At 41.3% G+C, this 14,030-nt stretch overlaps 1 protein-coding gene across 5 annotated transcripts in view; it reads right to left on the bottom strand.

The window, feature by feature from the left end:
• Positions 1–14,030, bottom strand: part of ZMAT4 (zinc finger matrin-type 4) — a 255,411-nt gene that overhangs the window by 112,429 nt on the left and 128,952 nt on the right. For all 5 annotated transcript variants that reach the window (XM_029064334.2, XM_029064335.2, XM_029064333.2 and 2 more), the window contains one exon: positions 13,819–13,975. In XM_029064334.2, the coding sequence (XP_028920167.1) occupies positions 13,819–13,975 (157 nt within the window). The remainder of the gene's footprint in view (positions 1–13,818; positions 13,976–14,030) is intronic.

A 14,030-nucleotide genomic window follows, 5' to 3' on the forward strand; every position in this document is an offset into this window, starting at 1 on the left:
ATCCAGGTACTCATCCTATTGCACCTTCATTACTGAATCAACCTCCTTGCTGATCTCCTGTCTCTCTCCAGTCCAGTCCATACTTCAGTCGGCTGACTGGATCATTATTCGATTAGTTTCTGTAGTTGAATAACAACAATGGTTTTTTATATCATAAGCCTCAAAACCATTCAGTCCATGTTTCCCCACTTCTCAAGAACCTCCAGTGGTTGCCCATCCACCTCTGCATCAAACAGGAACTTTTTATCATAGACTTCAAAAAACTCAATCCCCTTGCCCCCTCCTACTTTACCTCCTAGATTTCCTACTACAACTCAGCCTGCACACTTTGCTCCTCTAATGCCAACATACTCACTGTACCTTAATTTCATCTAGCTTGACACTGATCTCTCAACCACATCCTGCCTCTGGACTGGAATGCCCTCCCTCTTCATATGCTATGGACGATCACTCTCCCCTTCTCCAAGAGTCCTTCCCGAGTTAAGCCTTCTCCCACTCCCTTCTATTTCACCCTTGCACTTGGAACTGCACCCTATATTCACCTCTCAGCCTCACAGCACTTACACAAATACACATAATTTACTTATATTAATATCTGTCTCCCTGGCTAGACTGGAAGCTTATTGTGGAGAGGGAATTTGCCTACCATCTGTTATACTGTACCCGCCAAACACTAGTACAGTGCTCTGCACACTGTAAGTTCTCAATAATTATGATTGATTTCTCTCCCAAATTCTTAGTACAGTGCTCTACATATCGTAAACCTTTAATAAATAACTGATTATTCCATTTAGTTTTCTAGAATGGTGCTAACAAAAGACCTAGATTTAGTGTTAAAATATATTTCCCATTTTCTGACAAAGTCTTACTATCTCCACAGACTTTGAGAATCATCCAAAGTCCTCAAGACAGTCACACGAGTGTTGCAAGGACCCAGATGACTGTGACCGAGAGCCACAAACCCAAAAAGATAAGCAGATGACTGTGCATTGCTTTGCTGAATCAGCTAGAGTTCATAGGCTGACAATAAGTTTAGAGGAAGTGATGGTGATGTATTGGTCTGACCAGGGACAACATATACCCAATCAAAGTTTATAATAGCAGCTGGAGCTAAATGCTTTTACAGAATTCTGTTATCTAGGCAGCACACTGATGTGTGGTGCAACAAAAGACAAAAAGTAGGAGACCAGTACATCTATTGAGAGACTATCAGAGTGTGGCAACAATGTGGTATTGGGCCCCAGGACAAATTAAAAGCCTGTATCACTGTCTGGCCTTCTCCATGGCTATGAGACTTGTCTTTCCAGAAATGTCTCATCTGACTCTTTGAGTAATTCCAACACTGTGACTTACAGGCTACACTCAACATCAAATGGCAAAACAGGATTACAAACAATGAATTTGGTATGAATGAGGAGCAGAGTGGTCTAGTGAAAAGAGCACAGTCCTGGGAGTCAGAGGACCTGGGTGCTAATCCTGGCTCTGCCACTTGACTGCTGTGTTTCCTTGGGCAAATCATATAACTGTTCCTCAATTCCCTCATCTGTAAGACTGTGAGTCCGACGTAGGACAAGGACTTTGTCCAATCTTATCTCGTATCTACCCCAGGTCTTAGTACAGTGGCTGGCACATAGTAAGCACTTAAATACCACATACACACACCCAAAAATAACATACAAAGTAGGCCTACAATGGGACAAAGGAGCAGCTTGGATAACAGTATAGTACTAAAATAACCTTTTTTTGTGGTAAATTCAATTCAAAAAAGCAAAAATCAAGGAGAAAATGTTTTAAGGCTACAGTAAAACAATGCTTCACACTATCCTGCATCCTAGTTGAAAGGACACTGCAATGAAGAAAGGGGTGATTATGTGGTGGGAGAAACTTTATAAAGGTTTTGAGGCAAAGGCAGCAAAAGCAAAAGCAGTGCCAGGTCCTACAAAGACCAAATGTGACAGCACAATGAGGGATGATACATACTACTACTTTGCAAAGTAGTAAAAGCCAGTTATTCATCACACTCTGAGTATAAAGCACTACTCTAAATACTTGGGAAAGAACAACAAAAGAATGAGACATATTCCCTGAACATAAAAGCTTATATTTTAACAGGGGGAAAAGACTTAAAAATATTTACAAATAAATTATCAGAATAAATTGACTTTATAATCAATATACATAATTACTGGGGCAAGGTGTGTGAATAAATATGTGCTACAGGTAGCTATTGGAGCAATACAATTTGGGGTTCTAATTGGAGTTAATCGGGGAGAATTTGTTGAAGAAGCTGGTACTTTAGGAGGACTTTGAAAGTGGTGCAAGCTGAGGTATGTTGGAAGAGCAGAGAGTTCCAGGTTGGTGACACAGCATAAACAAGGGGATGGAGGAGGGAGGAGAGCAAGGAACTGGTAGGGAGGAAAGAATAAAGCAAGCTGTAAGGGAAAAGGTGAAGGGCCCTAATATGAATGATGGGGGGATGCTTGGTGAAGAGCTTTGTCGCTGATCATGAGATGTTTTTGCTAAAGCACTGTGCGGTTGAGGTAATGAGCCCTGCATTGTTTTTTTTCCCAGGCTTTTCATGCCCAGAGATAAATTTCACAGTATGCAGCATCTTCTTGAACTTTACATAAGATCTAAGCTCTATTAATGGTGAGGACTTGTCCAAAAGTGAGAACTAGGTCCTTGCTTATAGCATTCTGCAAGAATGACATCTAATGATGATGATGATGATATTAAGCGCTTATTATGTACAAATACAGGATAATCAGGTTGGACCTAGTCCCTGTTCACATGGGGCTAACAGTCAAAGGAGAAGGGAGCAGCAATTTAATTCCCATTAAACAGATGAGGAAACAGAGGCACAGAGAAATTAGGAGACTTTCCCAAAGTCAAACAGCAGACAAGTGGTGGAGCCAGGAATAGAACCCAGGTCCTCTGAGAGCCAGGACCATGCTCTTTCCACTAGGACATGTTGCATCTCTGATCCAGATGCCTGATCAATTTTCATGGCTTTAATTAAAGTAGTCACTTCTTCAAAAGTTAGAACTAATGATCATTTTGAAATAGTGTCAATAATATCAGGACTTCTTTCTCAATTGTGGGAAGTACATTCAAAAGATCATTGTAGAGGTCCTGTCATTTTTGCAAGAGTTGTACTTTTCAGTAGTGTCATAGTAGTGTATGGGGTCATATTAAACTTTTAGTTATGAATACAGGCATATTCATTTCCTGCTGTGTTGACCTGGAGAAAATCACTTAACTTCTTCATGCCTCTGTTTATTCATCTGTAAAAGGGGGGTTAAATACCTGTTCCCCCTCCTCTGTAGACTAGAAGCCTCATGTAGGACTGAACTGCACCTAGGTTCTAATCCATTTGTCTGCTGTGTGACTCTGGGCAAGTCTCTTAACTTTTCTGTGACTCAGTTATCTCATCAGTAAAATGGGGATTAAGACTGTGAATCCTATTTAGGACATGGACTGAGTTCAAACTGATTAGTTCATATCTTCCCAAGTGCGTGGCATATAATAAGCACTTAACAAATATCATATATTTTAAAAACACCCAATTGCAACCAATATTATTATCATTGCTAATAATAATGATTGTGGAATTTAAGTACTTACAATGTGCCAAGTACTGTGCTAAGCACTGGGTAGATACAATATAATCAGGGGAAACATGGAACTCACAGTCTAAGTAGGAGGGAGAACAAGTATTGAATCTCCTTTTTACAGATGAGGGAACAGCGGCATGGAGAAGTTAAGTGACTTGTCCAAGGTCACACAGCACGATTATGGTGGAGCCAAGAAGTTCTCTGACTCCCAGGCCAGTGCTCTTTCCACTAAGTCATGCTGCTCCTTAGCTCATGCTGCTCCTTTGCCCACATCACAACTACCACTCTGGAAGTGCATCCATTATTTTGTGGTGCCAAATTCCATCGATACATATGCCCACCCAACCAACCCTTGCATTTTGGCTCTGTGCTACAGATAAGAAAATCCTACCCTGTTTACCCTGCTCCTATCCCTTGGGGTCAGATAAAGCAACCAACAACAAATGGATCTTTGAGAAAACCTGGCTCGGTGTTTGTGCCAGATTTTTGAAGCACAGAGCTGATACCAAAGAAATTGTTGAACTGGGAAGGCAATTAACTTAGAAATCAATGGTGCAGATGTCAGTGAGTTCACAACATCTCATTGAGAGGGAACAGTGTCCAACATGGACTCCAGAGAACTTTGAGAAATCCAGTGGATCATTGCAAGATGCTGAAAAAGATAAGAGAGTAGTTATGTTTTTTTCACCAGCAGCTCAGATCTTGAAATTTAAATGCCTTGAGCTGAATTTCAAGAAAGTTAACGAAGAAAAACTCTGCTGGAAAAATAAATTGAAAAGTGCACAGAGGTGTTTAGATGGAGTTGTCATGCTACAAGGTGCTTAAACGAGGAGAAAGCTGCTGTTCAACCTAAATAGAACAAATCCTTCACTAAAGATGGGAAAAGTACTATCTCAATCAGTAGGACCAGCTTCTATTTCTGTAGCCTCCTAAAAAGGCTCTCGATCATATTACAACTTCTCATTTAATGTCATGATGTTATGTATTAAAATACTTTCATATGTATTACATAATAATTTAATGATGGCTATCAATTTAATATATCACACGAATTGCAATTTCATTTTACTTTTAAAGAGATTTTGGGAGGGATTCTAATGTATATAATTTAAACCCATGGAAAAACATAATTCACAATTCAACCAGAGTTTCAGGTAACGTAACTCCAATGTAGAGAGGGGCACTCCTATACAAGTTCTCAGTTTGATGTCAGTCAGTAGTTCCCTGGGTTTATCCAGCTTTGAAGTCCCACCACCTAATATAGGTTTCTTAATTTTATCTTCATGTCATATTGCAAGTTTTTGAAAGCCTCCTTCTGTTTATAATGTGAGGAGCTGCAAGGTACTGTTGATACACTTCGTTCTTTACTAAAAATAGCTTTCTCATTTGATTCATTTTCATCAAACAAGTCTTAGGGAAGTCTCTTCACTATTACCATAATTTCCTACCTCACCTTACTGATCTTCTACTACAACCAAGCCCACACACCCTGCTCCTCCAGGACCATCCTCATCACTGTGCCCTGATCTCATCTATCTCACCACTGACCCCTTTCCTATGTCTGTCCCCTAGCCTGGAACTCCCTCCCCATCCACATTCACCACAGCACAACTCTCTCCACCTTCAAAGCATTATTAAGGTCACATCTCCTCCAAGAGGCCTTCCCCGATTAAGCCCTCTTTTTCCCCAGCTCCCTCCCCCTTATGCATCATCTATACACTTGGATCTGTGACCTTTGGACATTTGATATTCAACCCTTTCCCAATCCCACAGCACTTAGGTACATATTTTTAAAAATTATAAATTATTTATATGTCTATCTCCCCCTCTAGACTGTAAGATTGTTATGGGTAGGGAACACGTCTGCCAATTCTGTTGTATTCTCCCTAACACTTAGTATAGTTCTCTGCACACAGTAAGCACTCAAAAAATACCATTGATTTATTGATTGATTAATGCCTACTGGGAAAATAGGGTCTTGTAGAAGCACCAATTCACTATTTGTGCTTCTTCCCATTCGCATCCAACAATCCACCACTCTCCCCACCTTCAAAACCATCCTAAAGTTACCAATGCCCTTTATTTACCTTATCCACCCACCCCTCTGCACAGCTTGGCTGTGTACTCCTTAAGCACTTTGATACTCACCCTAGTCCCACAGTACTTATGTAAAAAAGTCTTATATTTCCCCACTCCCTAATCTATTTTAATGCTTGTCTCCCCCTGTAGACTGTAAACTCCTCATGGGTAGAGACAGCATCTACCAACTCCATTGTATTGTACTTTCCCATGAGCTTAGTAACATTGCACTGCCCACAGTAAGCGCTCAATAAATACTACTGATTTTTATGTTGGTACTTGAAGCTGCTGTGATACTGTCACAGAGCAATCTGCCCATTTATTTTTTTCTCCAGGACCTGGACATTGCACCATTTTGATTTTTCGGATGTTACTTTCTGATGCATTGGTTATGTCGCTAGCTAGAGTTTGGAGCATATTAACTGATCGCCAATCAAGCATTCGACACCTAACACGCTGGCAATAATCCATACAACTTTCAAGTTATGCTGTCATTTGATAAAAAAATCAATGATATGATATTGTTTAGGCTTTAGAAGTGTCCAAGCTGTTTTTCTCCTGTTAAGGAGGTAGATGGTAAGTCGGAGCTTCCAAGAAGATATTTGTCATATTCACTGAGCAGAAGTAATCCACTGCTGAAATTCTGAATTTGGGCACTGTAACCCACTCATGAACTGAAATCACCTACTTTGATTCGCTTACCAGACACTGGTTCAGGTGAAACAGTTCTATCCAAATAGATAAAATTCTGGTAGGCATAAATAGTCACTCTGAGCAATCCATACTCTTTCAATTGTTCCCCCGACCAAGATCTGTAGCATAGGCTTCTCTGAGCCGGCCTGGATTCAAAGTGCAGAGTATGACTGAGGAAGAAAGTATTTCTGAAATGTCCTCAGCAGCAATCAACCAATCAATCAGTGGTATTTACTGAGCAGTCAGTAAGCATTATACTAAGCACTTGGAAAAGTACAATAAGAGTACAATACAAAAAATGCAATAATATAAATACAAAATAATACAATACAAATATAAAATACAAAAGTACAATAAGAGAAATACCGTAGCCGAGTGGATATAGCATGGGCCTGGGGGTTAGAAGGACCTACATTCTAATCCTGACTCTGCCACTTGTCGGCTGTGTGACCTTGGGCAAATCACTTAACTTCTCCCTGGCTCAGTGCCCTCATCTGTAAAATGGGGATTTAGACTGTAAGTCCTATGTTGACAGGGACTGTATCCAACCCAAGTACCTTGTATCTACCCCAGCACTCAGTACATAGTAAGCACTTAACAAATATCAGAGTTATTTTTTATTATTATTATTACAGTAGAAGCCTCACACCCAGTCATCGCCTCTTTCACACTGTTCGCCACCACTGAGTGCCACACTCAATGAGACACTCTTTTCCACTGTAAATGGAGTTGGGGTCTTTTCTACTTACACAAAGGGAGATCATTATAAAGGTCATTATTTAGAGGGTATGTAAGTCATAGGAAGTAAAATGGACTAGAAGAGGCTGAGAAGACGGCTAACAGAAAATAATCAGTTCTGTCATACCTCTTTTCAAATCATGTTTTGGACAGAAAACTGATGGGGAATTAGGGAACATTCCTCAAATAATGCACTTTGGTACACAGTGCAAAAAGAAATGGATGTGTGTTTGTCAAGGCATAAGTATTACAACATATTTTCTTTAATGCAAGTTTCAACAAGAACATTAGCTCCTGTGTTTGAGGGGAACTGTTTGTACTAAGGAAGCTTTGGGAAGAGAAATAAGAAATAGGGACGGGGAACAGAAAAACACAAAATTAAGCTAATGAATAAAGAAAAAAAAACCCTAAAACCATTTCTGCTGGGAATCCACTGAAGAATACAATCTGCCTGATTCTCCAAAATCCAAGGAATACCGCATTACTTATCGGGGGCAGAAGCTGTTAATGAAGCATTGTTTAGGTGGGGCTGGGGAAGGAGGATGAGTGGATGGAGGCCACAGATGAGGTAAGGGAAATAAGGCGGAAGAGTATTCTTCCCTCTCTGAACACCATCCTCAACTGTTCACTCTCCAATAGTTTTTTCCCCACTGCTTTCAAGCATGCTTCTGCCTCCTCCCTTGACCCCAAGGCTCCCTCCAGTTATCGACCCATCTCCCTCCTACCATTTCTCTCCAAACCCCTCAAGGAAGTTATCTACCCCTAATGTCTCCACTTCCTCACTTCCAATTCTCTCTAGCTCCTCCAATCTGGCTTCCATCTCCTTCATTCTATAGAGGCTGCCCTCTGAAATGTCACCAATGATGTGCTTCATGACAAACACTACTGCTTCTACTCCATCCATATCCTCCTAGACCTCTCAACTGCCTTCCACACTGTCAACCACCACCTTTTGGAAACATTATCCAACCATGGCTTCACTGACACTGTCTTTTCCTGGTTCTCCTCCTATCTTTCTAGCTGCTCAACCTCAGTCTCTCATAGGCTTCTCCTCTGCCTCCCTTCCCTTAACTGTGGGAGTCCCTCAAGATTCACTTCTGGGTCCCCTTCTATTCTCCATCTACTTCCACTGCTTTGGAGAACTCATCAGCTCCCATGGCTTCAACTTCAATCTCTTTATGGATGATTCCCAAATCTAAATCTCCAGCCCTGATCTCTCTCTCTTTTTTTATTTATTGTATTTAAGTGGTTTTTTTTCTTTAAATGGTATTTGTTATCTGCTTACCATATGCCAGGCATTGAACTAAGCCCTGGGGTAGATACAAGCAAATCAGATTGGATACAGTCTATTTCCCACATAGTCTTAATTCTTATTTTATAGATGAGGTAACTGAGGCACAAATAATTTAACTAACTTGCCCAAGGTCACAGAGCAGACAAATGGTGGAGCCAGAAATAGAACCCAGGTCCTTCTCTCTTCCCTTAGATCACAATGCTTCTCACTTACCCAGGCTACTTCTCTCCTAATCTGCAGTCATGCATTTACTCCTGCCTTCAGGACACCTGTATTTGGACTTCCTGCTGACACTACAAATTTAACATTCCAAAACATAACTCCTTATCTTCCCACCCAAACCCTGTCCTCTCCCTGACTTTCCCATCACTGTAAAAAACACTGTCATCCTCCTTGTCTCACAAGCCCATAAAGCTGGCATTATCCTTGGCTCATTTATCTCATTCAACTCTTACATTCAATCTGTCATCAAATTCTGTCGGTTCAACCTTTACAAAAATCACTAAAATCCACCCCTTCCTCTCTTTCCAAACTGCTACAATGTTAATCCAAGCATTTATCCTATTCTGCCGTGATCACTGCATCAGTCTCCTTGCTGAACTCCCTGCCTCCTGTTTCTCCCCACTCCAGTCCATACTTCCCTCTGCTTTCCAGATTATTTTTTTAAAAGAAACCAAAAAAATAAAAACCACCACCAACAAAAGACTGTTTGGTCCACATCTCCCCACTCCTCCAAAACCTTCAATGGTTGCCCATCTACCTCTGCATCAAACAGAAATGCCTTACCTTCAGCTTTAAAGCATTCAATCACTTTACCCCATTACCTTACCTCCCTGATTTGCTACTACAGATCAGCCAACACACTTCACTCCTCTAAGGTCTACTTCCTCACTGTGCCTCTATCTTGTTTACCTCTCATCCACTTACTGTCCATTTTTCGTGTGTTTTTAATTGCATTTGTTAAGCACTTACTATGTGCCAGGCATTGTATTAAAGCACTGGGGTAGAGAAGCAGCGTGGCTCAGTGGAAAGAGCATGGGCTTTGGAGTCCGAGGTCATGGGTTCGAATCCCAGCTCGGCCATTCATCAGCTATGTGACTTTGGGCAAGTCACTTGACTTCTCGGTGCCTCAGTTACCTCGTCTGTAAAATGGGGATTAAGACTGTGAGCCCCACGTGGGACAACCTGATTCCCGTGTGTCTACCCCAGCGCTTAGAACAGTGCTCGGCACATAGTAAGCGCTTAAATACCAACATTATTATTATTATTACAAGATAATCAGTTTGGACACAGTCCATGTCCCACATGAGGCTCACAGTCTCATTCCCCATTTTACAAATGAGGTAACTGAGGCATAGAGAAGTGACTTGCCCACAGACACACAGCAGAAAAGTGGCAGAGCGAGAGTTAGAATCCAGGTTCTTCTGCCTCCCAAGTCTGTGGACTTTGTGTCTCTTTCCTGGAACACCTTTCCTTTTCATTTCTAACAGATTATTACTCTTCCCACCTTCAAGGCCTTATTAAAAGCATCTTTCCTCCAAGAGGTCTTCCCTGACTAAACCTTCATTCCCTTTTTTTTCCACTCTTCTCCATCACTGTTGCACTTGGATTTGCACACTTTATTCACCCCCTCTCAGCCCCACAACACTTATGTATAACCAAAATTCACTTATTGGTATTATCTATCTCCCTCTATAGACTAGAAGCTCATTGTGGTCAGGGAATGTGTCTACCAACTCCTTTGAATTATGCTCTCCCAAGAGCTTAGTACAGTACTCGGCACACTGTAAGCCCTCGATAAATACAATTAATTGATCGATTGATGAGGCTTAAGGCATGAACTTCTGCATAGAAAAGTTATCTCCGTAAGTGCTATAGTCAGGGGAGGGCTGTGGAGATTGAGATGGTAGCGACAAAATTTGCAACCCTCTAAAATTGCTATTGTAGGCCCAAGTCTAATTGATCTACCCATAAATGTACTCCTGGGCCACAAGATGATGGCAGCATTTGCACATTGCTAATTGACTCCTCTGCCTATATGGAATAGCTCAGCCATCAAGGCCATTTTCTGAAGTAGAAAAAATGCGTATTCTAACACACCCCAGGGCATCAGCTCTGAGAGAATACTTATCCACAAAGCTGGGTTCCGGGCTCGGGAAGTCATGCATGGTCCCATATTACTTGTCTGCTGTGTGACCTTGGGTAAGTCACTTAAATTCTCTTTACCTCAGTGACTGTGAGCCCTATGTGGGACGGGGACTGCGTCCAACCCAATACCTTCTATAACAATTATGGTAGTTGTTAAGTGCTTACTATGTGCCAGGTACTGTACTAAGTGTTAGGGTGAATACAAGCAAACCAGGTTGGACACAGGTCCTATCCCATGTGGGGCTCACAGTCTCCAGTGCTTACACTGCCTGACAAATACAATTATTACTATTATTACACACATCTGAACTTTCCTTTCATTCAGAGCCTGTGGAGGCCACCTCTGCATCTCGATGGAGGCTGCAGAGACGTAAGTATTGGTCTGTGCTCCATAGGGGATCCACCAGTATTTCAAACAATCTATCTGCGGGAGAACCCTGGACCAAAATTCAATCTGTGAGAATCCAAAATTACGGCACTGATCCAAGTGCAGTCTCAGGGGGATGGGGGGAAAGGGTGATTTACCGGGCCCACTACTCAGAATCATCAGATAGAGTGTCTAGAAGTGTCTAGGGTGAATAAAGAGTACAAATCCAAGTGCAACAGTGATGGAGAAGGGAGTGGGAAAAGAGGAAATGAGGGCTTAATCAGGGAAGGCCTTTTGGAGATGTGCTTTGTGGAGGAGTCTTTTTTTTTTTTCATTTTTATTTCACTAGAACTGGAGAACCTGTGGCCCCCTAGGAGGGAGGAAAGGGGTGCAGTGGAGAGCAATATCACGTGCCTGCCTTGGGAAACAGTTCAATTTATTCAATAAGTGTCAAAAATAATTTGGGGTTACTTTAGTGCTGATGAGTAGGGAAGCTTTTAAACATCCATGGGACAATTGCAGTTCCACCTTTTGCCGTGTGCCCCATCAACAATGCTTTATCCTGACCCAGAGCAGGGTCCCTGTTCATAAATCCTTCAACTCCCCAAGTTATTACATTTGTCGGCAGGCTAAGTAGGAAGAGCTTTGTGTTGTGTGTGGGCACTTATTTTCTGGGAACTAGTCAGAGATGATCAAATCATTACGTACAGGGCTCCGGGCATTTCCCTTTTTGGCCCATTCAGTTACTTTGAGCTCCGGCTGCATTTCAATTAGCCTTTTTAGCTCGGGTTTATTGACTGCAACTCCCAAAGCACCCAGGGAACATTTTCCAGTCTGAAGGGAATTGAATTCATGAAAATCAACCAGTGTTTTATGTTGTTTCTATGTGTTCAGATTTTTTTTTGTTTTCCATTCCCATCATTTTTATTAGCAGTAAATTAATATGATCACTTGTTAAAACTAGAAGCAGAGATCATGTTCCCTCATTTCTCCACTCCTTCCAAAGGCTGAGTTTACCAGCTCAGGTAAAAGTGACTGATAACCAGAGTCAGGAAAATATTTTAAGTTGTCCTATTCACTCTCCTTTGGAAAAATACTGTTTTTAGCTTCATAAAGGGGTGGGTTAGAGGCTGGTGGAGAGTTTGTTCTTCAGATTTGAGGTACCATTGTCAGAGAAATTCACCTACAGGAGTGTGTGTGTGTGTGGAGCTGAAAAACCCACTGCCAGACCCGCAGTCCTGACCACATAAGTGTGCATACACACAAACACACACACACACAGTCACCTATTTTTGGAAACCAGGACTTTCGGAGAAGCTAGAGGATGAACACTTAGTTGCAAGCTCATTGTGTGTCTATGCCCAGTGAGTCCACAAAAAGTTGTGCTTGCTTTCAGTAATAACTGTTCTTATTTCATAACCCCATTTAACATTTGCTGTGTCTCAGCTGCGTTCAGTAAATAATATTTTCATTAAACTAATGGGAAAAGGGGAGTGCAAGAACATTCCTTGCTGCTGTTTTTTTTTTTTTTTAATGGCACTGTATTAAGTGCTGGGTTAGATACAAGCTAATAGGGTTGGACATAGTACTCATCCCACAGAGCAGCATGATCTAGTGGGCAGTGCAGGCCTGGGAGACAGAAGGACCTGGGTTCTAATCCTGGGTCTGCAACTTGTCTGCTGTGTGACCCTGGGCAAGTCAGTTAACTTCCTCTATGCCTCAGTTACCTCATCTGTAAAATGGGGACTAAGATGATGAGCCTCATATGGGACACAGACTGTGGCCAACCTGACTATCTTGTATCTACACCAGTGCTTAGTACAATACCTGGTACATAGTAAGCACTAAATACCACAATAAAAAAAAAACATTCAGTCTTAATCTCCAGTTTACAGATAAGGTCATAGAGGCACAAAAGTTAAATGACTTATCCAGCTCATTCTCTCAGATAAGGATCAACACCCTTTCCAAAGGGAGACATTGGATCAGATAAAAGTGAACTGTATTTTATACTCTCTTTGGCCTATAGAGTATTTTAAAATATATTTAATTACACATTCGATTTCTGCATGATTCATTAGGCAGCAATAGAAAATGCATGGCTATGTCTGAATTCCAACGGAAGGGAACCGTCCTGGGTTGGAATCATGCCCTGCCCCACCCACCTTGGAAGGTTTCCACATAATTCTCGTGCCTGTATTGTGGGTTGGCACCTTTGTCCTCACATTCTCTCTTCAGATTTAATGACAGCAGAAGTCTGGCTTCACACTGACGCTAAAGCTTCGTGGGGATTTTATATTTGGAGGAACCATAACACGACAATGCTATCTAATTCTAACATTTGATTTTCTTTTCAATGCAAATGTTAATGAGCTGGTATTATTGGAACCTGTGCAGGAATACCAAGAAGATAATCTAGGAAAAAAAATACAAGGGCTGGTGATCCAAACTATTTTTAAAGGTTTCAATTCCTCCAAGGTAGAAATGAAATGCTGGAGTTAACGCAAGGGGTTATTTGTAGGATTTTGAAGCTTTCAATAATTAAAGAGAGTTTTGATGTCTGTCACCACAGTCCAGAGAAGACAGGACCTTTCAGCATACACACTGTCTCTCAAACATGGGAGGCCGGTGCAAGGTAACAGAGATCAACCTGGACTAATCAACCACCAATGCAAAGGGACGAAACAGGTAATAATGAACACGGGCAATTTTTAAAAGGTTGTTATGACAGCAAGAAAAATGAATAGCTGTGCCTATTAGCTGTAGGGTAACTTTTATTCATAACTTATTCATAACTCTAACCAATTCTACCAGTGAATAGTGAATCTGACAAACTTTGTGTTCTGTTTTTCATATCATCCAATGATCACTGCACACATACTTACCTGTGGCCTTTAATGGGGGCTGTTCTCCTAGCAACAGTTTTAACCTTTTGGCATGTATTTTCCCTTGATAATGGGATTCCGCTACCACCGCTGAGGTAAAAGACATGTTACAAAGTGTACAGCACTTGTTCTTATCCACCACATCATCATCACTTCCCTGTATGGAGAGAGAAAAAGAAACAAGATGAATAATAGGGGAAACAAAGTTCTAG

Source organism: Ornithorhynchus anatinus, chromosome 5, assembly GCF_004115215.2.
Source record: "Ornithorhynchus anatinus isolate Pmale09 chromosome 5, mOrnAna1.pri.v4, whole genome shotgun sequence".
NCBI lineage: Eukaryota > Metazoa > Chordata > Mammalia > Monotremata > Ornithorhynchidae > Ornithorhynchus > Ornithorhynchus anatinus.